Consider the following 26,478-nt stretch of genomic DNA (forward strand, 5'->3'; position numbering starts at 1 on the left):
CACATTTTAAAAATGTTTATTCACATACCTCTTTCAAAGATATACATCTTTTCCCTCATTCCTTCAAAAACACTCAAGCTTTGAGGTAATTTAGGACAAATATAAGAACACTTAAAAAATAAAAGCAAGAGATCAGTAAAAAAAAATGTAGGCAGGATAAATAGAAAAATATTCAGCCTTCTTTTCACTATGAATTGCTTCAACAGAATGCATTTCAAAAGCAAAATAATCAAGTCACTAAGTCCAAAATTAAGTGTATTTCTGAAGCAAAACTGACTTAAGCAATTATTTCACCTGAGTTTATATTTCAGGGATTGGGCCCACAGCAGTAGAGAAGAAAAAGCATCCAGGGACAGATCCAGATCCTACTACCCCTTACACTGAGAGAGATGAATAGGAAATTAAAAAAAAAAAAAAAAAAAAACAAAAAAAAACAACAAGCAACAACAACAAAACACTCCTAGGCTCAAGCCTCCAAAACCGTATGTTGTTGTATCGGCTCCACATGGAGCTCTATAGCAGCATCTGCATTCACGCCTGTCAGCTAGTACTGACGCTGCCAGTATTATCTTGCTGCACAATGGAACCTATACCCAGGGGTACTTTGGGGAATGTTAGCAATGGTGTCCTGCTGTCCCAGAGGGACCTTTCAAATTTGAGGATTGTATTCCAGAGATGCAAGGCACTTGCTGAGAAGGCCTGAGATGAAAACTGTGAGTTCAAAAGACTGTCCCCTCTGCCCATTCAAGAGATAAGAAAGGAAAGGCTAAGCCACGCATCCCCTGTCAGATAATCCCAAAGGAACTCTGACTTATAATGTGGCATCTTCTGATACACATGAAGATTGCTCCCTTGGAAAGCTATATAGGAAGACTGCAATACTTTAAGTAAGATAATTTTACAGTTTTAGAGATACACTTTGGAAATAGCATAGGTTACAGTTCTTCAGGCTGAATGAAAAAAGCTAATCGGAGTCTTCATCATCGAGGTATTCCTCCGCATTACTTAATGTTCGGACTGTACCTGGAAAAAAAGCAAAAAAGATCTCTTTTAGCCTGGGATAAAAATCAGACAAAGCCTCAAAAAAAAAAAAAAAAAAAAGATTTGCAATGCTTGTAAATCAGTATCTGAGAAAACTGATTTCTGTATCATTCTGGGATGCTAGCACTACACAGATGCTGGGGCTGAAGATCTGGATTGCAAAGGTAGGGCTAAGCCAGTCACATCTCGTATCTATGTAATGTAATCTGTCCTCAGTGACCCTCAGGAGCCACCTCCTGGCTTGTTAGGAGCTGTACAGCAGAGATGGAACACTCTAGTTGTATTTTCTGTATATCTTAACTTCAAATCAAAAAGGAAAGGAGGGCTGCACTGGCAGAAGAGTCTATGTAATTTTCTTCCAAGTGCTTAGATGGCTACAATTCTCCACTTAAAATCGAACACACTCCATCATTGTCTTCTCTTTCCTCACCTACATTTTTTCCTAAGCAAGCATTTCTTAGATCTAATTACTTTATGAGCTTATGCTTTTGAAAAAATGGTAAGCGGAACACAGGAGTACTGAAGTGCAGTAGTACCTGGAGAACTACATCTATCTTTGGGACTAAACAAAGATAAACTGCAAAGGCTTTCTGTAATAAATAATTATTTTCCAGCAGATTTTCAAATATACAGTAACATATCTTGTATATAATGTATAATATTCTGTACTATTGGGAGCAAAGAATCATAAGATCCTAGTCATAATTTTGCAATAATATATTTCATTATTAATATCAAGTGCAGACTTATGTAACGCACAGAAATGATCACCATGCTATACTAGACTTCTAGAATAAAAACGAGTAAATTTAAACTGACCTGCTGTATCATTTTGATAAAAGAAATATATGAAAGTTTTTTCTCTTTAGTAGGAAAAGAAAAGGAAGGAAAGAAACAAGAAACAGTGGAGCTCTGTGCTCAAGGGACCATGCTTTAGGAAAGGACAGATTCTATTTTCTCAAAAGCGACACAATCTTTTTGCATTTGTATGGCACAATTTTAATAACTCTCATTTCTTAGAATATACTTCAATAGTTGTGACGTGTACACACATGAATCTGTGTGTAAAAATGTAAAGCAAAATTGGACATTTAACTTGTGGAAGTTAAATGTAAGTAACCTTCCTTGGAGAAAACAAAATGTTTTATAGATAGACTGTGATATAAGCCATATCTGGTCCATATAAGTAGGAACAAATTTGAAAATGGGGACAGGAAGACCACTGAAATAGGACTGAGCTTCTGAAAAAGAAACATATTTTAACTGAGAGATACTTGAAATACTGAAATGTAGAATCCAGTCATAGAAAAAAAGGAATGAATACAAATGACCAAGAAAATAGAGCAAACAAGAACAGACTAGCAGTATCACATAGGTTATAAATGACCAAATTTACAGAGGAAAAACAAGCAAGGAAGCTAATATTGAACCTGCAGTTAAAAAACTAACATCGGCTCTCATATCAAGACAAACAAGAAAACTGTGTGAGAGTATCAGAGCCTGGCAACAGATGAAGTGACTAAGGATGAAAAATTAGTCAGCTGTGAAACAAAATAATTTAGGAGTGAAGCAAATGCACCAAAAGTAGGTAAAGTTTCTAGAGCCACAAAATGAAATATTAATATAATTATCTGGGACATTAGAACAGAAGATAGTCCCATATGAGGTGTCTAGACAAGACAGGAAAAAAAATAAGTCGTTCTAACAGGGATTAGATAACATTAGAAAAAAAAAACAAAAAAAAACAACACATATTGAAACAGAGGAAAGTCTGCCCCTGGTTACAACTGTTTTCTTCAGAGCCAAAATTGAGAGAAATAGTTTGTCAACATTTTCTAGGAAATCTGGGTATTACCTCTATGAAAAAGCTGATCAGTATTTTTGCTGCAACTGATCATCATTCTTCAAAGCTACTGTCAGATGTTCCATCATTTAACTCCCACAACTGTGTATTACCCACAAATAATTCCTTCTGTTCCCATGTTTTCCATGCTAGCCCTTCAACAGTACAGTTGCTAGACTGCATCCCACTGGTACAAGTTGTCACTGTCTGTGTCGTTAAGACATTTCTCATCTTACATGTATGTGTAATTCACTTAGGGTTTCCACACAAATTTCAGCATCCTGAAAGTCACAGGTGATGTTGCTTATGTGACGCTGAACAATTCAGTATTTGTTCACTTTTTTAAAATGTCCTTTTTACCTCCCAGAAGCTTTTGTACACAGACATTGGGCTGTTAGGAAAGACGAACACAAGTGCAAGGCAGAGAGACTATTTTGATAAATACCTGAAAGCATTCTTTCTTTATTCCTCCATTGAACATCACTTAGAGAGACATAGGAGTAAAAAGTTGTAAAAGGAGCAAGACAAAAACAAACAAAAAACAAACAAACAAACAAACAAACAGAAAAAAAGAGGAGCTTCTGCAGATATTGATTTAGTTTAGAAGAACAGAGAAAACATGCCATACTGCTTTATTCTCACACCCTGTTCCTTGTAGTATACTGCTCCTAAAGGAAGTTTCCATCCTTGCTTTTCTTCTGAATAGCCCTTACTGTTTCCACAAATTCCTTTGCCTCTTGCTAAGTAGGATGGCATTTTGTGTGGGGTCAACTACACTGGATGTGATGAACCACAGGCCTATCACACCTCTGCTGAACTACCTCATTCAAACAAACCCTTCCAAAGAACACTCTTAGCCCATCTAGCTCTAGAGTGATTATGACTAACAACATATTGATACTCGGCTGAAATAGTGTGTTCTCCAAAGAGGAAAAAATTATCTGAAGAACAAAATTATAAATACCTGCACTCTGTTTCTTCTTAAGCAGTGAAGCACAAGCTGCATTGGTTGCCATGTCTAAAGCCAGTTTCTTCTCGTTGTTCTTCAGATCTGTTCTTGCCCCTTTATAACACAAAATTTCCACTATTAATCACTGTCCCAGGTATGCCTTGAGCAATGGCATTAAGTAAGATATGAGTTTCAGTAGCATGGGTAAAACAGCTCAGAATAATGGACAAGGAAATCTTATCTATGGACTGATCGGAAGTAGACTAAAAGATATGGACGAGCTTCCAAAAGCTACAGCTGGCTAGGGAAATTGCTGTCTGCTCTCCCTTTCCAAGAAGGAAACGGAACTGCTGTTCTGGGGTTAAGTGCCTAATTTTGTCCACATAGCAGGATGAAATTTAATTTAAGCAGGTGAGGTGTCTACTTTCTAAACAGCTGCCAGAATTTTCTGTAAGGCATATAAAGTCATGGCAGGTAAGCTGGCTAGAGATTGTACCTGGGTTATAGGAAAAAAGTTTAAATATACACATTAATAAAAATTCAGGAAGCTCGTCTGCCACACAGGTTGTTGAAATCTTGGTGAAGATCTTTACCCTTTGCCAGCAGCATCTCTACAATATCTGCATAACCTTTCCATGCAGCAGCATGCAAAGCTGTGTCTCCCAATTTGTTCTGTGGAGTTAGAGGGAAAAGCAACAGGATTAAAATACAGAAAAAAAAAACTTTCAGCCTGTACCAAGGACAAATAAAATCAGATTCGTAGTGTAAGTGTCCTCCTACCTGTTGGTTTAGCTCTAGGTTTGCTTGGGTAAACAGAACATCCACTATATCTGCAAAGAACAGGAAAAAAAGAGTTTACTGGAAACGAAATAGTCTTATTTACAGTCATAGTACAGATTTTAGTTAAGATGCAAGGAAAGAGAGATCCAATCAGCTAATGAAAATCTCTAACAGCCAGAACATGTTCAGGAAACAACCAGTCACCAGTCACTACAACAAAATAAGCAACCCTTTTTTTGTCTGTCCTTCTTCCTGCTCCACTTCTACCAGTTACGGTGATTAGAACGCCCACTTCAACAGCAACAACAAAACACATAGCGTTTGACAGACCTGAACTTCCCTTATAGCTTTAACTTCTCTTAAAAAAAAAATATATATATATATATGTATATATATATATAAAATCCTTGCTTTATTATTTAGCAATCTATCTAACAAGCAAATCAAGAAAATCAGAGGACAGTTATCTCCAATGAATTCTCCCATACCTTTGTGGCCTCCGTGGCATGCCCAGTACAGAGCTGTGTTTCCAGCTTTGTCTAAGCCATTGACCCCAACTCGGTTATCCAAACATTCTCTCAACCAGCTTAGATTGCCTGAAAAACAATTCTGTTTTACTGATTTGTTTTTTCTTTTAAAAGCTAATAGAAACATTACTTGGTTCTTTAGGAAAACTGCCAGTCCTGCCATGAACATACAAGGAGAAAAAGTTATTATCAGAAATAACTATAATTTGTAAAACAACCTGTCCAACTCACAGCAAACATCTCTTCCTCCTTCTCAGGAGACCTTCAGGTCCCTACACAGCTAAATGGATGACACCAACTTTTTCTGCTGTGTATACAATCATGTCACAGAGAGTGGCAATTTTCGCAGACTGTAAACCAGCTTCTGAAAGCTGCAGAACTTCAGCAAATAACTATCTTGACAGTTCAAGATATCAGATAAACAAAACAGACAGGGTAACTTCATTCTAAATACATTATTTTAACACAAAACAGTCTTTTAGCATTACACAACTAAAATCCAAGTCACACTTACCTCGCTTGGCAGCTTCATGCAATGGATTATCAATAGATTCAGCTTGCTCAGCCACTGAAATGAAACAGACAGTACATTCTAACTACATCTGAAACTGAAGAGATACTTGATTTCTGTACAGAAATAAAACTTGCTATTTGTTCTACAGGAGACAGTAATACATATTTGATTCACATATGAAAGGGGACTTGTGCCTGATGGACTAGTTGATACACTTCAGTTTCTTATGTATGGTAAAGCAATTCAGAAAAGCGCTTGTAAAAACTTCAAAGCACAGTACTGAATTGATCAGAGGTTGCAAGGCATTAGGTATCTGGTAATATTTTATCTCAGTTGTTACTTGCCTTTCCACAATTGGAATGTTCCTAAGTAACTGCATGTGACTAGGTTTTCAACCTACAGCTTGCCTTCTGTAGTTATAAGTGAATTATTTCCAAGGGGTCTCTGAAAGATAGCTAAGAAAACCCACTGTCAACAGGCTTACAACTTATTTAACAGAGGTTTTTATTTTCCCTGGAAAACTTACAGGAGATCTGCAAATCGTAACTGCAGAAGCAATGAATATAGCAGTAAGCAGATTCAAATTGAGGCTTCTGTAGGTCTTTGCTTCATCTCACAAGCTTTAGGTTTTACTAGAGAAGAGAAGCCAACAAGTTCCTGGTCACTGTGCTGTTGCAACAGAAAAAAGAAACTGAACAGCACTGTGGAACAGCTGAAAGTGCAGCTGTGATTTGGCAACTCCTTTTTTTTTTTTAGTAGTTTTTAGGTGAAAAAGCTTGTGACTACTATGCAAACAGATAAATACAATATGATACGAGTAGACTCCCTATGTCCTTGCTCTACAGCGTGTTACCCTAGGCAGGGAGAATATAAGAGTATGTTTCTCAGATCAAACTGCTACTACAATCAGATGCAATACAGGCAAATATATTTCAATTATCAGAAACAGAAGTCTGAAGATTGTCATAACGTATTCTTATTTCATGTTTCTCTAACTGTGAATAAAATAGAACTGCTAGATTCCAGTACTTCACGTTCCAAAAGCTTGTGCCAGCAGTGAACAGAATCCCAAAGTAGAGCAGAAGTGGACAGCCATCACATAAGCAGAATGCCCTACTGATATTTAGTAGTGCTTGTAATGCACAGCAGAAAGCATTAACTTTCATAAAGCATAACACTCTCTCAGAAACCTAAAAATAATTTTGTCCTTATAAAACTGTCAGAAGTTCAGTAATAAGTATTTTTAATGCAGATAACACTTGATTCTAGCTTCATCAGCTTTTCTATTCAGACATGTTCCTTCACGCCCAGCAAGTGGAGTACAAGACCCCACCAGAGCCTCAGCAGTTTCACGCCTGTCTCCACCTTCCTCAAAAAGGTTGCTGAAGCACATGAGGAGATATCACTGTTTCAGTAGTTAAGACTAAACCGAGGCAGACCTAACCGTGATGACCCGCGGAAGCAAATTTATGAAGATTTTGTATGTCTAAATTGGAAAACATGTTCCTAGCACTCTTCATTCTTAGGTTGTACGTAGGTTTCTGTTCTGCTTACACATGAAATTCTGCAAAAGCATGCGCACAGACATATCCTTCTGGCCTAAAATCAGAGCAGTTGAGGTTGGAAGGGTCCTCTGAAAGTCATCTAGTCCCGTGCCCCTACTCAGGTAAAGCCACCCAGAGCAGGTTTCCCAGGACCACGTCCAGACAGCTTTTGAAGACTGCCAAGGAAGAAGACCACACCACTTCTTCATAGGAGAGGTGCTACAGTCCCTTCATCTTTATGGCCCTTCACTGTATTCGCTCCAGTAACTCCATGTCCCTTTTGTACAGGGGAGCTGAGAACTACATACAGTAAGTACTCCAGGTACAGACTCACCAGTGCTGATGAAAGCTAAATGCTGCTTTTTGCAGTGAAAGACTGGAAGGAAGTTCTCCAAATTGATAGTTGCTGCTTTTATTTTAAATACAGCACACTTCAATGTCCAAAAGAAATTTGAGTGCAGGTAAGCACCTTTAAACTACTCTTGTATATAACAGCAATCATCTCTGGCAGGAATAGTCGTTCTAGAAGTCACAAAGTTTTTCTGCAAGTGAAATTGTACACTATGGTCTCAATAACTGCACTGTAGTCCTCTACTCATATAATTCTACTAAGTACAGTTCAGGGTGGGGAACCATATAGCATTGCTACCATGTCTCCTGGTGAAGAAGGGACAACACAGAGCAACCACACAGTTACCAAAATACTAACAGTTCTGATGCAACCTGTCACGTGACTCTGCTACTCTGCCTACATTTCCTGGGTGGACTTGGAAGAATTGTGCTGTGATTACCGTACTCATGGCTTTTCAAAATGATTTTAGTTGAATGTGAAAAAGCAATTTCTATTCTGTCAAAACAGGTATGTTTAATGTTGGTGCAATCAAGAAAACATTTCCTTCTGTGGCTGAATAGGTTCATTAAAAACCAACAAATGTCAAACAAAACAGCCCTATTTCTTCAGCAGGGTAAAAAAAAAAAAGACAAAAAAGCAACAAAGGATATCTACAGAACTGCTCATCTGCTTTAGGCTCCTGTCCACATACAGTATTTACTTAACATTTCAAATATTGATAATCTATCTGTCTAAGAAGCCACCCAGAAGCTCTGCCAGCTTCTCAATCTCCAAGTTATGAAAGGACTTGTGTCCATCATTAGACTTATTAAAAAAAAAACAAACAAACAAACACCTCAAACCAAAAGCAATATACAAACGGAAAGAATACATCTAAGACACTGCTACTAAGATCTTAAAAGTTGGAATACATTCACTAAGGATATCAAAAATGTAAGCCCATGAGTTGCGTGCATCCTGTAGAATCCTCCCTTACATCCATGTGTTCTTCCTCTTAAAACTAAGAACATCTCCTGCTGTTACATGCACACTTAGAAACAAATACTTGGCAAACTCACAGCCTGTACACTGCTGATGAATAGTGATATTCATAGTGTAAGTGATATTGCAGAAGTATTCCAAAATACCCTGGTAGAGTACTGTTAAATGCCAATATTGTTAACAGTGTCTGAAAGAAAGTGTATCAGTAATTTTCATTTGGCCATTTCCTTTGATTGTGAATGATCTTACCAAATGAAATTATTCTAGACATTACCATAGTTGCTTGGAATTAGTCCAGTTCTCCCTTTGCAAGTTCCTTTCCACCAGTTTGTATCACTCTGAAGAGAAAGGAGAAAAGAGTTTATAAGGGATATACTGCATCTCAGAAGTATATAGTCTGTATGGGATGTGTCAGACTCACCATGTCTGAGATGTAAATGATATCTCCTTCTTCAAAGTACAGTTCATCTGGCTTAAAAAATAATTAAAATAAAAGTAAGGGTAAACAGAAATCTGGGTGTATATAATTAAGTAAAATAAATACCTGTAAAAAGCAGCGTCTATTCAGTGGTTCTTTCAAAATGACAATAGTTCTAATTCTGTAGGTACTAGACAACTGCCTGACAGTCTGATACTGTAGTTTGACTTGCCTGAAGCTAACTTTTTGGATCTGTCATCTTCCTGACTGCTAAAGAAAGACTGTGGTCTTTCCAACTGAACACTGTGCAACAAAAGCAGTGAAATATATCGTTTGTTAACTTCTTCCCCTTTCTTGGCTGGTCACAGTTCATCAGCTCTCTCAGTTCTCTCTCAATTATCCTTGTTGCCTTTGGAAGAAAAGAAAAGTCATGTTTAAGAACCAGTACCCATCAACACACTTTTTCAATGAAAAAGTAGTACAGCAAGTCTGATAGTCCAATCCTAGCAGAACTAAAGAAATGTTATTATAGAAAAGTTTTAAAAGAAGCCCCTCCAAATCCCAAAATCTGGACATACTTACTGTTCTGGGTTCAAACGTATACAGGGCTCTGAACACTTTAACCTGCCCTAAAAAAATATAAAAAAATAAAAATTATTAAGACCATGCTTTCTAAACACTGCATACACATACAGCCCCCAAATCCAAGTAAATTTCTTTCCTTAACCCTTAAAACTGCTTGCTGAATGAGTTTGTGGTACGAATTTTTATCAATGAAAGTGATGATGAAAACACTGAACCAAGCAGCGTGATTCTGAAGGAAATGGGTCAACTGACCAGTCCTACACATATAACAGTCTTCATGGCTAACCATGTAAATCAACTTAAGTATTGTCACTGGTTTCTGAGATAAAGTGCAGCTTCAACCATTTACTCACCATTTTTTATTTTTATTTTTAAATAATGTCAAATTCTACAGAATTAAGGAAGGAATAAAGAAACAAAGCAATGACTGATGTCTGTCCTATGCTCTCATACTTGCAGTCATTATTAATCAAAAAAATAACACAATGGCACAGAAATCATTGAAGGACTTGAAGAAAAATGATCATGGTCAGCAAGTCCTATTTATGTAATGCACAACTTATAAGGTAATTCTGCTTACATGCTTAAAATAACCTAGTGTTTATAATTCCACTGAGTAAGCAATGTTTATTTTAATAGGGCAGTTTTAAGAGACTCTTCTAGCAGCATCCAGGCCCGGAAAACAGAACTTTAGCACAGAGGCAGAAATTTAACTGCATTAACTGCAAGAGAAGCATTCCTATAAACATTTAAAAATATTCAATCTAGGTGTATTTCGAGCATACAAAGCAAAAGGTATAAGATGGGTTCATGAGAAGAAACATGTACATTCTATAATTTTATTAATTGAACTGCTGAAATATACTGAGCTGGATGGAAAAATATACAGACTTTTGTTTGCTTTTAAATATCACAACTATGTAAGTAAGCCACACTGTACTGCAGGTTCTTAAATTATATTTCACGTTATGCAGACTAACTTATAATCAAAGCAGTTCTTTGGTTCATTAAGACAATGCACTACTTAGAAAAGGCTATTTATATGTTCTGTCACTGATGAATTTACTGCCAAAGATTCACACTGTACAACAAAGTGTGGTTACACAGACTCTTGCACAGTATGTTAAGGTGTAAATTATGTGGAAAGAATTGAGCAACAAGAGAGTAAGTTTCCCTACCTCTTAAGAATAACCCCTTATCCTTCTCTAAAGAAGAGGAGGCAAAAAATGTCTCGAGATACTTTCTTAATAGAGGTACTTTTTCTTACCGCAAGTAGCCTACTGACGGGAGTTTTAGAGTTTAAGCATTTTACAGGGCTAACTTAAGGGCTTTAGAAATCTCAGTCTAAATATATATATATGCTGACAGGCTTGAGAAAGAGGGATGGTACTAAACTGTATAAGCTGCCATATTGATCAGTCTGCCATTTTGATCCATATCCTGAAGTCTTGGAGTAGCTCTTGAAAGACATCTTCAAATACCTCTAGATGTTCTCGGGCAAGAGCCATAGCATAGTCTATGTTTATATAGGGACATCTATCAATGCATAACTGCTACACAAAACATTTATCTAGTACACTCTCTTAAGCTTTTTTTGTGTCAAAGTACATGTAATGATATATCCATAAAATTGAACTGTTAACTTTCTTAATTACCAAACGCATGCAGACACTGAAAATACTATTTTTCTTCCAGTTTGTAGCAATATCCCATGCTTCTCCCAGACATTTTTTTTTCTCCTTGAGTAATACCATTAGAATTCTCTCTCACACAGCAGCTATTGCTTAGACATAACGGGTTCAACACTTTACAGACCCACACTCCAGAAACTAAATACCTGTACTGTGGCAGCAGCTAAAAGGAATGAAACCCCTATTCATTACGTGGATTGAAATGATGAAAAAAACAAGCAAACAATAATGTGTCATAGATGCAAGAGCTTCAGAATTAAGCGTCCAAACTGTGACTAGTAGTCAATAAGAAAAAAAAAAAAACATATGGAGAAAGAACAAGGGATGACAAACCAGGATGGGTAACATAAAGGGGTGGGTGGTACAGAGTACTGTTCCTTATCTCAGACTTTTTCTTGAGTAGATGACAGTAAAATGCACAAAAGGACTGCACACTATATACTTTGATGACTTTAAGCACCAAACACTACTTTTCAAGGTTCTACTTAAGTAAAAGGAGAAACTGGAGACCAAAAGGGAAGAATAACAAATAATAAAGCAGAAATGATAAGATGGCAGAAGATAGAGAAAAGCAAGAAATATAGATCTTTGTACAGCATGCATTTCCAGTAATAATGTACTACACGCATACCCAGAGTTTAACAGTTTTCTAAAACTGGGGAAGTTTTAGAAAATGTAAATACTGAAGCTGATAAAAGCACTGTTGAAATGTTTTTTAAACTAAAGGTGATTTGTTTTCTGTTTATGTTTTATTCTATACAATAGAAATACAGAGTTACTTCCCCAAATGTTTACTCATGGCTGCACAGCACATTCCTGAACATTTCCCTCTGATGAAGTACAGATCTGCATCTACAAAACAGTAAGTCTGGTAAACTTTAGTTTTACAGTACTTCATATGGAGTTAAACACTACTTACTACTGGCATTTTCAAATTATCTTTTAAGTATTTATTGATAAACAGATGTTAAGCCTGTTTACATTGCTGCATTTAAGAGCAAATAACAATATGATTTTAGCACTTCACAGGGTTTGTTTTTTTTTTTTTTCTGGGAGAAAAAAAAATAATTAAATCTCATAAATTAATGAGGTTTAAAACAACAAAACATGGGGACTCAAGAGGCATATTAAACTAGTGCCCCCATTCTGGAAATATCAATAACCTGTTTTTTACTAGGCACACGGGTAGCCGCAATCACTTGAATACAAGGACTTTTATCTAGCAATGCACATCCCTAGGCTTGCATACAAAATTACATCTTTTCCTTGCTGGTGTCCTCTGGAATAAGCACAAAATTAGAACGTGCCTGAGGACCTGCTGTGCTCCTCTTTACTACTCTCCTTTCACTAACCACTTTGTAAGATTCCGGTAGGATGGAGAAGATGGTTATTAGCACTGATTTAGATTTGCTTAAGTAGACTGGCTGCACCTCCTGAACGGGTATTTCTAGAACAAAATAACCAAAATACAAAAGACACATCTGCTTTCTTATTTTATTTTATTTTTCAGGTTTCAAGGTATCAGGCTAAGATTAACAACTTTGTTATCAGCATAACTAACAAAGGCAGTATCACTTCTGAAAATAAAAAATAGAAGCACAGTGCAGAGATATCTCACAGTAACTGCAGGAACAAATCTGAACAGTCCTTTTCAGTTCCGTACGTCAGCCACAAGTCTGCCTTTTCCCTTTTCACAGGATTTTTATTAAACATCTGCAATACAACTATCTGACAAAAAAGGATAATTTATTACACATACTACACAGTCAAGTGAACTCAGCATACAAAACACCCACGTCACAATTTAACAAACCCTCACACAGCAGCAGGACAAGGTGAGTCAACCTAAATTCCTCTGAATTCTTTCTGATAATTTCTCCTACAGAATGCTTTTATCAAGAAAGGGAACAGGCAACTCAGATTCCTCTTAACAGTTGAGTAACAAATAACACTCATGAAAGGAAAGAAACTGCGGTACTAAACAGTAACAGCAGTTTAAAAATGCAGCTTCTGATATATACTGAACTACACAAGACCTCTACTGGGTTTTCCAATACAAAGTTTAAAAAAAAAAAAAGATTTTTTTTTTTTCAAAGGACTAGAAACTTTGTTTCCTAACAATTTTGATTTTAATTGAAGTATCATTAATAGAAGGTTGTTTTCAAAGAAGTGCTAAGTGTTTTTGCAACAAATTTAGTTGCAACAGATTTAGTTTCTCTCAGTAATGTTCCTCCCTCCCACTTCCCTTCTGTCCTTTTACACCAGCTTCTCAATGCCGTCACAGACACCAGCATTAAAATTCCACTCAACTTGCACCTAAAGCATTTTCTGCTTTCCTCTTATTTGCTTTCACCTGTGAAAGAAAGAAAAGAGACTGATTCTTGCATAGCATTATTTATTTAGCCATCTCAGTGAGGCCGAACTTCTAGCACTAAATGGGAGGGAAAACAACTTTGTTAGTCAATTTGTATTAATTATTCAGCAAAAACAAACAAACAAACAAAACTAACAATAACAAAAAACACACAGCACGACACCTTCCTGGATGTGAGAGCCATTTATTTTAGTTAAAATAATCATGATTATAAGCCAATCAAGGCTTGGCTCCAGTGAACCAATACAGGTATTTTGCTAGAATTTTACATCCCGGTTCTCCTGCCAGAGACAGACACAATCAAATTTCACTGACTGATCCAAACAACATTTTACAAATCAGATATTGGTCACGATGGAGCATCTTTTCATCGACTACATTTAGAGTGAGTAGCACTAGACTACCATAAAAATCAGAGTAATTAACTTTCTTTAGATAAAGACTCCCTGGGTATCACAGCACACTGTTACGGTGCCTGTAACAGAGGGAATGGTATACTCTCCACACTGCGGACCCTGGTCTTCTACACACAAATTAGAAAACTTCAAGTCCATCAACTTCCATAAGAGTTCAAACTAATTCTTGGCTAACTGTCACCAGCCATTAGGCAGGGACCATCCTCCCTCTGGACTATCCTCCAAGGCTGCACAGACAAAGCTGAGAACAAGGGAGAGTCTAGCAGAAATTTGATTAACAACAACTAATTTCAATCCCCACCTGTAACAATTTGACCAAAAAGAGAAAGTATGAATAAGCTCCAGGGTAGGGAGAAAAAGGACAGGTTCAAGGGCCTATCCAAGTTTCAGAATCTCCTCCCAGAACACAAATTGTGCTTTTTGATGCACATTCAGATGATTTTCTCTGAAGCATGCAAAACATCTTCTGCCTCACAGATGATGTGCTGTCACAAACAGTTGGTGCTTTCTCAGTGTTGATTTAGGACCCTACAAAGGAATTACACAGCCTGGCAACAGGAGCAATTGGAAGCCACAATGCTTTTTGTAAGAGCTGGCATTATGGGAAAACCATAGATCAGGATCATTTGTGATATGCTTGCACTTCACTTTACCAAGGAAAGTAATGCTTGTGTTATGATAATGCATGTGTCTTTGGAAGCATGCTGTTTTCTTAGAAGGACATTAAGGGCAGATGGAAACTTTCCTCCCCTGACTTTTTAGGAACAGGAAAATAAGGTGCTGTTACACTCAGACGTTCAAGAAGGATTAAAGAGTGCGAATATGTTTTACAGGACTGCTGCTTGAAATCTGGCACTTTGCTCAAAGATTTTTGCATAGAGACACAACTGAGTACAATACAACATTTAAGGACCACTTTAAGACAGACAAAAAGTAGAGGTACCAGTGTTTAGAGAGCCATCTTCCACTTTCAAATAGCGCTCTGTTAGAAAAGTGAACAAGGGCACACAAATGGGAGGGGGGGAGGGCAGGGGGGCATTAATCCAGCAAAAAAGACTGGGACTCTGTTTAGGGATACACAGAAATGAATCCAAAGGACAGACTGGTACCAGCATAGATGACAAAGTGGGGTAGCCCAGCAACAATCATGGACTGCACCCATCAATAACTGGAGCAGAAAGAACAAACAGCATTTGTTTACAGAAAATCAGAATTAAGAATATTCTCAGTGAAGATATATGTGGACACTTTGTGTTTGATGCATACAATTTCATAATTTTGACCAGCAGTTTGATGTTTTAATCTTCCTCTTCTTAGCAGTTTAATTTTCCAAATACAGAGAATGCCTTCACTTGCAGGAAGCCTGTTTGTAGCCCCAGCAAGCAGCTTGCAGTAAATGGAGGGCCCGGGGTCAGAAACGGAAATTTAGCATTCATGTTGGTGCTGTTTAATAGTTGTGCTGATGTCAGCCCCACAGCCTCCCACTTTCAAGCTCGAGGCTAAGGCACAGCTCCCCACACTCACATGCTCACCTCTCCCTAGCTGACAGAAACCTTTCAGTGACTACAAAAGGGATCAGTTTGAGCCATCTGGCTGTCAAGACCTTAGCGTACCACTCAGGGTATATTTTCTGCTCCTGTGATTCCTGTAACTGCCACAGCTCCTACTTCATCTCAGTAACATGAAAAGTACTTGACTGTGGTTCAAACTAAATATTTATATTCAAAATTCTATTTTTAACTGTGAAAGCTACTAGTGGCTGCAAAGGCAACAGACCTACTTTAAGGCAGTGAGCCGTTCTGTTACATATGTTATGTTTCCTTCTGCCTCCCTTCCTCTCAATTGGAATCATTTTAAATTGTAATTTCCTTGAGACAAAGACCTGTCTTTCTCTGTAAAATGTAAGTATTATGTGGACTCTGTGCCAGGATCAATAAATCTTACCTTATCAGGAGAGTAAGAAAATAAGGAAGGTTTCTTTAAAAATATTAATATAACATTTTCAGGTCCTGAAAAGATGTTGCTGCACAAAGTGTAAGGCTCAAGTCAAAAAAGTGTAATCACAGAACACTATTTAAAGAAAAAAACTAGCAGAAGTCAATACAGCTTGTCAGGTTCAAAAGATTTATTAAGTAGTTTTTGTAAATAGAATCAACATCAGACACAGAATGTTTAAGAGGTTAATGAACTCTAAAAAGAATAATGTAGTTTGAGACATCAATAGAGCTTTTGAAAGACGGAGGAGAAATCTCCTACCCTTGTGTAGTGAAGGAAAGCTAGAAGAAAGCTTCAACTATTCTCAGCTCCCACTCCACTCTTTTGTATCTCCAGTGGCAGGTCTAAATAGAAAAACAGGCCTGAAAGCAAGAATGGTATGAAGAGCCTCAGCAGAAAAGCAAAGTGAGGAGATGGCTTCTTTGAAAGCTGGATTGTTTTAAAGGAAAAAGTCACAAAACAACAAAAATTAGAAGCTTCCTAAAGCCACTAAAAACAACTACAGCCCCTTACTCAAAGGTTAACCAGTTGCCGAAATATAGCTCAAGAGCTGGCAAATGTATCAGACAACTGTCTAAAATCTAAAATGATAAAACCCCCTCTTCACAGAGAAATCCAATGCACTGCTCATGCAGCAGAATTATTAGAAGTGAAGAGTATTTGATCAGGTAAAAATCTCTCATGTACAGAAGAAAACCACATTTAATGCTGTAATTAGTATTCTTCCCTTAGCACGTCCTGTTTTGCACATTTTCAAAGCACTGTCTGGCCTTCCAGCTGTAATTTCCAACAGCCCCACGATGAACACTCTCACTGTTTTAGAAATGAGTATTTCACTACACATACTTCTCTACCACTGGCTGCATCTCCTTCCATTTCTACCTAGTTTGCAGTTTTTCCTATTTAAAAATAAATAAATAAATTTGTAGAGGACTGCAGCAGCCGAAGTCTTGTTTCCTATCTGTCTTGAATTGTAACCATTCAGTGGCAAGGCAAGCAGGTTTGATGTCCTCTGACACAGGCTACATACCAGGTTACAGTCTGGATACCTAATAATAACGAAGAAAAATTAACAGCCTCATTAAATGCACTGAGAAAACATTCCACCATCTGCAGCCTAGAAGTTGCTAACAGATACATCAATTTGTATCAAAAGCTACAAGAATTGTTTCACAACATGCAGCCCCTATATTTATGTCTTTAAGTTGCTACATTTTAATGCCTATAACCCCAAGAGATCCAATGACAGTATTAAAAACGTAACTGCTGTTATACACAGAGAAAAGCCAGATGTACAAAATACTTTGGAGTAAACTAGAAGACTGTCTCTTCCTGCCTTGGAATTGAATTAACACAATAGCCTCACTTTCTCTTTTTAAAAAGAAGACGTTTTTCAAAAAGACTTTCATTAATCGACCCTGAGAACAACTACTAAGAAAGTCTTATTCTCTTCCTCTTTCTTCTTCTGCCATTTATTTCTACCCATTTCCTTTTGCTGTGTCAAGCAATCATGTGGTAAACCAGATCAGCAAGTTCATTGTAATATAAGAATAACCTAGCAAGAAAGTGTTCTGTAGTGTCGGAACACCAATCCAGCTTGCCCCGTCACTAAACAGAATGGAAAAGGGACATGGTGCAGGTACAGAGAACCTCACCTTTTGATGGCAGCCTGCATTTTATCAGATCAATCGTACCACAAAACTGCATCGCAGTGAACTCGTGAAGAATGCCCAACATTAGACATAAAACACCGGAGTTAGCCTTGTAGCTCTGGGAGGTTAAATAGTTTGGTTCCTTAAATTCCTTAAGAATCTTAACTTTAACCCATCTTTCTGCAAATCGACACCGAGTTACCCACTCTAGATTTTCTTTCTTTGTACATATTTGGCTGTTAAAATAACACCACACCCTTTCAGAAGCCCACAGATTTCCTCATACAGGTTTTCAATAGCAGACCACAAGGGCCATACTTCTAGTACTGCCTTATTTTCCCCGTGGGCAAGGTCAGTTTTGAAAGATGCTTAGCAGATTAAAGAGCAGAGGAAATTCCCCCAAGGGTGGAACTCCGCATTCAGGGAGCTTTCACAGATTTTGCTTCTGCAGGTAGGTAGGTAGATGGGCTAAGTGTCCTAAACCGGTGTTGCACTTCCTCTAAACCAATTCAAAAGTTACAAGTTGTTCAAGTGTTTGCTTGGGCTCGAGGTATTTTTGGAAAGCGTTAAGAAGAAAGCTAAACCTAATGGCTTAAATTTTGACAGAGGAGCGTGTGCGCTGACGCGCAGGAAGACATCTTTACCCTAAGTTTTAAAACTACGCCACTCCTAATCATTCTTTTCAGCACGTTTTTAGAAGGAAAAAAAAAAAAAAAAGTGCTTTTATGTGTTTTTTTTTTTTTTTTTTTGTCAGGCCGTGGAAGCGAACCCTCCGCGGCAGGGGCTCGGGGCAAGAGCTCCGCCTCAGGGCGCTGGCAGGGGATAGGGGCGGGCGGCGGGGGCTGCTCCCGAGCCTCGGCCGCGGGGCTCGCCCCGCACCGCCTCCCTGACGGCTTCCCGGCCAGCGGGGGCCTGACGGGGCCTTCTGGAAGCTTCCCCGGCGCCCAGCCGAGGAAGAGGAAGGCAGCGGGAGGGCGGCTCGGCCCCGCGCCCCCCTCCGCGGGGCTCCGTCAGCCGGCACCCGGCTGCTCCGCGGGCCGCCGGGACCCTCCCTCGCGCCTTACCTGGCTTGGCCGGCTTGGGCGGCGGCGGCTTGGACATGGCTGCGGGCGGCGGGGCGAGCCCTCTGCGGGCTCCCGGCGGCGGCGGCGGCGGAGGAGGAAGGCGAGGACGGGCAGCGGGAGGAGGAAGGAGGGAGGGGGGGGCGGGGAGGGCGGTGGCGATGGGCGTGTGCAGCGCCCGTGCCGTGCGCAGCGCCCCCTAGCGGCGGCCGCGTGGTGCCGTGCGCAGCCACCCCCTGCGCGCCGAGGCCCCGCCCCTCCGGGCTCGCCCCCGTCGCCCCGGCGGCGGTTGGCGGCGGTTGGAGCGGGGCGAGTCGCGGCGGCAGGCGTGAGGTGCGCGGTGCCCCGTGTCCGCGGCGTGACCGGGGCTCGGTGCCCTGTGGAAGCGCCGCGGGCGGGGCGGTTGGCGCTGGCCGCTCTGCCGCTGTCTGTAGGCGGCGGTTCGCGGGCGGTGCTGCGCCCGGGCAGCGGCGGGGGGTGAGCTGCGTGAGCCCTCCGGGCGGGTTCGGTGCCCGGTCTGTGGTGACCGAGGGGAAGCGTGGTGTGGCCGCTGGTGCTGCGGCTCTCTCACCCCGTGCCGTTAGAAACAGGGCGAGGGCAACGGCTTGGGGGAGCCGGAGTGAGTCTGTGTTGTGTTTAAAGGTGCTGAGCCGAGGTGGGTATGCTAACGTAGGGGTTCCGTGTTACTACACTGGAGACAAACGTGCCTTCCTACTTGGGGCTACACGGTATTCTGGGGGAGGAAGGGTTGATAGGTTTTTTTCATGGTGGTGGTTCTTTCTCATGAGGTGGGATTAACTTTTGTGTAGATAGTGACGTAAATTTGGGTCCAAAGCTCGGCACCTGTGTCCAGATGTTAGTTTGTAACAGCTTTTTTTTTGTGGGTCAAAGGCTAACCCTCAACAGCATGAATCTTACTGATTTTCTTTAATAGCATTGTGTTTTCATGGATCAAGTTTTATCATATCCTGAGAATGGGTAATCTGCTTACACTCTCTAAATGGATAGTCAATACCATGAACATATCATTGACCTAGAGAATTATTAGATTCTTAGAAAACCCTTGCATGATGACTTGTAAAGTTTACCCAGTATGCAGCATGATTGCAGAACTGTGTCTTGTCATACCGGCAATGACTCTTGGACTAGTCAGTACATCCTCATTTTTTTTCCTAACAGAGAAAACACTAAAGGCAACCATGCAAAGATTGCAATGCAGATCTGCGAAACAAATGCAAAAGGCTAAACTCTCAGATTGGGGCATTTGTGTGTGGTTAAGCACTTATTGATTTGTGTGTGCTCTTGGAAAATTATGTTTGACAAATGCTTGACAAAGTCCATAGACTAGTGATACTGTCAAGAGAAAAACCTGTTCTGGAAGAAAGTTCTGGGTTAACAGTTAGTGAAAGACAGGATTGTGTGTTTTGGCGGCTCTGACATAGGAAGGTGTTCAGTCAGCCCTTGCTACCTATCCTTCTGCAACACTACAGCACCTAATTGGATGGTAAACTAGAAGGAGTTCATTCAGCTGAAAACTAACATTCATCCTTTCCCTCCCATTCTGCAGAACTGTTTTTCATATGGAGTAGTTTTCTGCTGCAGTGCACCTTGGGCTCTGCAAACACCTGTTCCAGAAGAAAGTTTTGGGAAAAAGTTAGGGAAAGAGAATTGCATCTTTTGGCAGTTAACAGCTGACAGCCAGAGTCGTAGGATAGGTTTCTTGGCAGCAATAGGGACGTAGGTGGACAAATGCAACCTGTTTTGTAGTTTCAGTCTTTGATCTTGAATCCAGACTGTTCTGTGGTGGAGAGGATGAGGAACACTTATGTGATCAGTGCTGTTAACTATAACGAGGGAGTGGTGAGTTCTTTTACACTGCCAAGACCAAGATTTGTAAGAGTCTTTGGACATGTTCTGTTATAACTCTTAAAGAATTTTTGAAACATCTTTCTTTCCTCAGTACATGTCACCAGGTTGCTTTCTAAGTTTTTTGTTTGTTTGTTTTGCCACTGCAGCATCTATTTATGTAGTCCTTTGGATAGAGTTGATGTTTGAGCTAGTGATTGTGCTTTTCTTCAAGGTACTTCTATGGTAATCAATATTGGTATAAATTAGTCTCTCAAAGTTCATCTCAAATTATTAAAATACTGTCAAAGGTAAAATGCATTGAAGTCTGTTATATCTATAAATTAAGAGTTTTAACTGAGTTGCTATTTTTGACAGTGGAAAGGAAGAACTGAGGAGAAAAGCTATGAAAGTACTGGTTATTGGCCTTGGAGGGTAAGTATTAGCAAATTAAATTTCCTGTACTGCTCAAGACTAGTCTTCCTTGCAGAATGAATAGCGGTATAATTTCTATTTCTGGATAGATAACTTGTGAAAACAGATTACAAATATATCATACTATTGTATTTTTTATTGTGTGTAACTCTTAAGAAATTGTTCCTGTCTCTGTTGAAGATCTCAGGTATCATCTCTCTCTAATTTCTTCTGACTTCTTTGTTATCTTTGCTGGATTTACTGCCTGGAAGCTGTTAGAACCTTATACAAAATTTCAAGAGAATATTTAATGTGAATAAACTTTATGGGAGTGGGGGAAGTGTCTTTGTGGTTTACTCCATTTACATGTGTATGTGTGTATAGGTGTGTATATGTGTAAAAGACAGATTATATCTTGATGCAGTTTCTACTGTGTTTTCTAAATCAGAGTAACAAATGGAGGAAAAACAACACTGGCAGAAAAGCTTAAGAAAATGCTTCCCAACTGTGATATAATCTCTCAAGATGACTTCTTTAAGGTAACAGTATTAGTGAAAAGACCTATTAGATAAAACTGGGCTTAGGTAGATTTTGCTATTTACTATCATTTGTACTATTCCCAGTTTAGCTATTGATGGATTGTTAAAACTGACGCTGCTTAAAATAACTCTGCAAGAAAGAGAAATAAAACCAGCACTTGGGTAACTGACCTTTCAGTGGCCAAAACCACTGAGTATATTTGGGAAAAAGAATTTGACTGTATTTTTGATACTCTTTCAAAGTAAGGAATGGGTGTACCTTGGATACATTTTTTGCAGATACTTTATACTAATGAAATTTGTAATATTGTTGTGTTTACCATACATCCATGTGGTAATATGTAATTCATCATTTCCCAAATCAAAAAAGAAAAAAATTTTTATTAATATCAGAGTTCTTAAAGAGGTTGAATAGGTTCTGATTTCTGAAGGGTAAAGTTCTAGTGAACTTAAGAGCTATGATTTGGAGACTCTTTCTAGATCAAATAAAGCGTTTGTATGACATCAAAATTGTTGTATACGGCAGTTTAATTTTGAACACAAATTTTATCAGTTAGGATACAAAGCACCGTTGAAAGTGCTGATTTTTTTTCTTTTCAGCCAGAGTCTGAAGTAGAAACAGATGAGCGCGGATTTAAGCTGTATGATGGTTAGTAACTTTGAAGCATTGTTTCTGAAGATTTTACTGAAACTCCACTGTGCTGAGCTTCAAGACTTTGTTCCCCTCCATCCTCTGACACCGTCCCTTCAGAGAAAGGCTGTAAACAAATGTTTCAGAGTGATCCTTACCTCAGTTTCTCTCAGCTCACTGAAATAAAAATAGAAAACTTGATGAATTAGCAAATTGCTGAAGCTAGTGCTTTGTCTTACCCTTTCCTCTTTTTAATCTTTTCTCAAGTTGCACCTGGTGCAGTAGCAAATGCTTCAGTTCAGTTGAAAGTCTTACAGACTTACAGCACTGGCATAAGTTAAGCCTCATCACTTTCTGTGTAATGATGGATTTTTTTGACTTTGATCTCATTGGATATCTTCACCATTGAGTTTCTTGCATTGTTATATTCTAAAGAAGTTAAGCTTGGATCTGATCTCAAGTCAGATCTTACATGGAGACCAAATGTTTCCAACTTCATAGGTAATGCTGGCTCAACATGCCAGTTCAGCTGTGTGAACTTCTAGATCCAGATCTACTTTATGCCAGTAATTTGGTTCAGGTCATACCTACTTACAAACAGTTGATTATTAGCTACTCTATTTTGATATTCGATGATCACAAAATATATTGTTCTAAACATTGGCCAGAAACTTAACTTATGTCTGAAAACTGACTTTCATCAGTTAGTGCAGTCTTTGACCCATCTTCTAGACTAAATGGAACCAGTATGTGAAACTGGAGGGATAAGTTGGACAGTCTGGTTCATGTATCTGGACTTAATGCTGCGCTTAAATATTCCTTTAAAATGTATTTGCTCCTACCTTATGCAAAGTCTGCCTTCTGTTTAGTACTTACCTGGTATGTTCTTTCATCTCTACACAAAAACAGGTGCTACACTATGCTGTTTTGCTTTGTATGCCATCCTCCTTTCAAACCAATCCATCCCTCACAACCATACAAATACTTGAAACCCAATGAAAACTCAAAGCAAAAAGAAAAAAAAAAATGAGCCCCCGCCCTTGGCCTATTTCAGTGACAATTGACTGAAAGATGGAGGTATTAGTTTTTTTTTTTTTTACAAGTTCTGTAGAATAAGAGAGCAGTCGCTGGAATTTATTCCATGGAGAAAAAGGCTGTGAGGGAACTCACACAGTTTTTGGTGTCACGGGATTCAGAGGGACCACACCAACCAGACATACCCCAATCTTAGGAAAAGCTTCTGTTTTAGGGTACCATCTGTTGCCAACACAGAACTGCCTACATGTGTGAGAGAGACTTCTGAGGAGTAATACTGCTCCCTATCATTTAGACTTGTATGTAGATTGTTTGTTTTTTACTGATTTAGGTTAATCAGTAAACAAATTCTTTGTTTTTAAGAGGTGCCTAACTTTTTCTTTTCGTCTAGTACTTGATGCTCTCTATATGGATGAAATGGTGAAAAGTATTCACAATTGGATGAACAGCCGTACATGCTCAGCTGTTGTGACTGAAGAACCACAGAATACGTGTGAAAGTGTTAAAAATACAGAAGATGTTTATATTTTGATTGTTGAAGGCTTTCTGCTGTATAATTATGAGTAAGCAGTAGTATGTAAACTGTTATGTTAAGAACTGCCCTAAAAAGGAAGGGAGACTAAATATATTTTTTTTCTTAGGCCACTTAATGAACTCTGGAACAGAAGATACTTTCTGACGCTTCCTTATGAAGAGTGCAAAAGGAGAAGGAGGTAAGATTATTCAATTATTGTTCACAAAGGCTTGCTGTATCATCTAACCTGGAGTGGTTTGTTTTTACCAGCTTGTGCTTGCCAGATGTAAGCTTAACAGTTTGCAGATCACAGAGAACAGGTTATCTGTTTTCTCTGGTTCCTGAGCAAGATGCTGTGGGTATTTAAAAAATATTAACAAACGTGGTGTTTTTGTTTGTTTGTTTTTGTTTTTTCATTTTAAAGCACTGAGATCACTGAGATATTAAAATGTTCAGTGTCTTACAAATTCCAAAATGGAATTTGGTGTCCAGATAAATTATTTAGATTACTGACTGTATATCGGAGATAAAATTCCTCTTGAAAAGAGAAAAAAATAAAAAACATAAAGTAGTCTTATCCTTGGGTGAAAATATCTATGTGATTAATGTTAAAGTAACAATATTTATGCATGGTTTTATTGTATAATTCATCTGAAAGTATATACTATATTAGTTACACTGTGTATTTGATTTAGGTTATTAAGCCAGTGTCTGACTTGGCTCCAGATTTGTAGTGCTACTGTGTGCTTGGAGCAATACATGTGCATGAAGTCAAAAACTGCTCTGAGTAAAGCAGTCCTCCATTCAGCTGACTTTAGCTGACTCCACTTTAGGTTCTTTTCGATGCAGCTTAATTCATATATAATCTCTTCAATTAAAACTCCTTTTATGTTGTGTTAAATATAATTTGATTGGCAGAAATAGGTAAGTTAGCAAGAGTTCATATCACAGTTAATATTATTACAACAAAAACCCCTCTTTTGCTCCAGCAGTTATGCAACCTCCTTGCATATATGTATTTTGGATGCATGCTCTTATTAAAGCTAACATTGGGTGTTGTGTGGGAAATGCAAAACTTGCATGGGAATGCAGATATATTTCTGTGTAGCACCAGAGTCTATCAGCCAGCAGATACACCGGGGTACTTCGATGGACACGTGTGGCCTATGTATCTGAAATACAAAAATGAATTGGAAGAAAACACAAGCAATGTTGGTATGGTGTCCTTAATTTTAAACTTATAAAACGATAAAGTGTGGTTCTTGTCTGTTATGTTTGTTTGTTTTGTTTGCTTATGTGTTTTTAAAAGGGGCAACATTTTCTTCAAATATTAGTGTGCCACTTGCACAGTAGGTTTTGCCCCTTCTGTTGGTTTATGTTTTAAGTCTTTATAGTTTTGTTTTATTATTTTTAATTATTTTTAAATAGTGAAAATTATAAGGTTAAAAAGTAGAAATTTTTTGATCATCAGTTATGACCATTTAATAAGCTAGTTTGCATGTTCACGTGTGCATAAATGTCTTTGGCTAAACAGGAAACTTCTGAGACATTAGCTGATGCCCTGGCTGAATTCTTCAAAATTAAAATCCTGGCTGAAGTCCCATTAAAAGCTATAGGATAGTTCACAGATGCTTTTTGTACATACTACAGTCACTTGTCTTGCATGGGGAATGTCAAAGCCTACTTTGCTGCTATGGTGGTGCTGTCAGTTTGTGTGACATTGACACTTTTACTGCTCTTGGGAGCGCTTGCTTCTGGAGTGGGTCTCAGGAAAGAAACATCAGGTGGCCTTTCATGAGCATGCAGACTAGGGCACTGCTGTTTACTGTGCAGTGAGGGGGAGAACTACAATGCTCTTCCTTGACTTCCTCAAGCCCTGAAGTTGAGGAAGAGCCTGAGATCTTGCCTTGCATAGGAAGCTTTCTGCTGAATTATTTGATTGCTCTACTGTCCTAATGTTATTACTGCCACTCTTTTGGAGATTTTTTTACCATAAATATTTGTAATCTAATTCCTAACTGTAATACCTTTCCATTACGTTATTTTTTAACATTCATATTCAATTTGGGAAAGAAACAAAGGGAGGAGTGGCTCTTGCTTTCTATTTTTTTCATCTCTTCTGATTGCATTCATAGGAATACTGAAAATGTTACCAACTGCTACTCTAGATAACTGGCACAGAACTCATGAAAACTTTTTATTTTTTCTTAGTTTATTTGGATGGTACTAAACCCCAAGAAGAGCTTTTATCCTGTGTATATAGTGATATAATACAGGAATTAAAGAAGCTGAGGGAAGGAAGTAAGTTATTTTATTGGAAATTGGATGTGCTTATAGAATTCAAAGTTAACAAGAAGCTTATTACTTTGTATGGAAACACTGCAAGGATTGTACAGATCTATATCTGACTATATTTTCATAATGCAAGGCACTGCATCTGGGTTGGGGCAATCCTGGACATGAGTACAGACTGAGGGTAGAGCAGTCCTGCAGAGAAGGACTTGGGGGTCTTGTGGGCAAAAAGCTCAACATGAGATAGCACTGTGCACTTGCAGCCCAGAAAGCCAGCCAGATTCTGGGCTGCATCAAAAGTGGACAGAAGGTCAAGGGAGGTGAATGTCCCCCTCTGCTCTGCCCTTGTGAGGCCCCACCTGGAGTGCTGCATCCAGGTCTGGGGCTTCCAGCACAAGAAAGATGTGGAGTAGTTAGTGCGGGTCCAGAGGAGGGCCATGAAGTTGATCAGAGGGGTGGAGTACCTCACCTATGAAGAAAGGCTG

At 38.8% G+C, this 26,478-nt stretch overlaps 2 protein-coding genes and 1 long non-coding RNA gene across 9 annotated transcripts in view; 1 reads left to right on the forward strand and 2 right to left on the reverse strand.

Moving 5' to 3' along the window:
* On the reverse strand, window positions 1-18,861 carry OSTF1 (osteoclast stimulating factor 1). Its single transcript, XM_068667447.1, has 10 exons — window positions 18,727-18,861; window positions 9,532-9,578; window positions 8,953-9,003; window positions 8,806-8,869; window positions 5,655-5,708; window positions 5,102-5,209; window positions 4,614-4,663; window positions 4,427-4,505; window positions 3,849-3,947; window positions 1-1,023 (listed from the first exon to the last, which is right to left on the reverse strand). Exons 1-10 carry the CDS (start codon window positions 18,761-18,763, stop codon window positions 965-967), a joined length of 648 nt encoding a protein of 215 aa, XP_068523548.1. The 5' UTR covers window positions 18,764-18,861; the 3' UTR covers window positions 1-964.
* On the reverse strand, window positions 12,216-18,574 carry LOC137848379 (uncharacterized). The gene is made up of 2 exons (XR_011091321.1): window positions 16,272-18,574; window positions 12,216-13,578 (listed from the first exon to the last, which is right to left on the reverse strand). It is a non-coding gene; the product is annotated as an uncharacterized lncRNA (long non-coding RNA).
* Window positions 18,696-26,478, forward strand: part of NMRK1 (nicotinamide riboside kinase 1) — a 9,507-nt gene continuing 1,724 nt past the window's right edge. Inside the window, exons 1-8 of one of the 7 annotated variants that reach the window (XM_068667440.1) lie at window positions 18,696-18,826; window positions 20,947-21,003; window positions 21,431-21,521; window positions 22,122-22,170; window positions 23,579-23,750; window positions 23,829-23,900; window positions 24,810-24,916; window positions 25,913-26,002. In XM_068667440.1, coding sequence (XP_068523541.1) covers window positions 18,762-18,826; window positions 20,947-21,003; window positions 21,431-21,521; window positions 22,122-22,170; window positions 23,579-23,750; window positions 23,829-23,900; window positions 24,810-24,916; window positions 25,913-26,002 — 703 coding nt within the window. In that variant the 5' untranslated portion in view covers window positions 18,696-18,761. Of the gene's footprint in view, window positions 18,827-18,919; window positions 19,379-20,290; window positions 20,584-20,946; window positions 21,004-21,430; window positions 21,522-22,121; window positions 22,171-23,578; window positions 23,751-23,828; window positions 23,901-24,809; window positions 24,917-25,912; window positions 26,003-26,478 lie in introns of those variants that run through there. The other 6 variants (XM_068667442.1, XM_068667439.1, XM_068667443.1 and 3 more) reach the window with 6 other exon arrangements.

The sequence above is a fragment of the Anas acuta genome, chromosome Z (genome assembly GCF_963932015.1).
Source record: "Anas acuta chromosome Z, bAnaAcu1.1, whole genome shotgun sequence".
Lineage (NCBI taxonomy): Eukaryota > Metazoa > Chordata > Aves > Anseriformes > Anatidae > Anas > Anas acuta.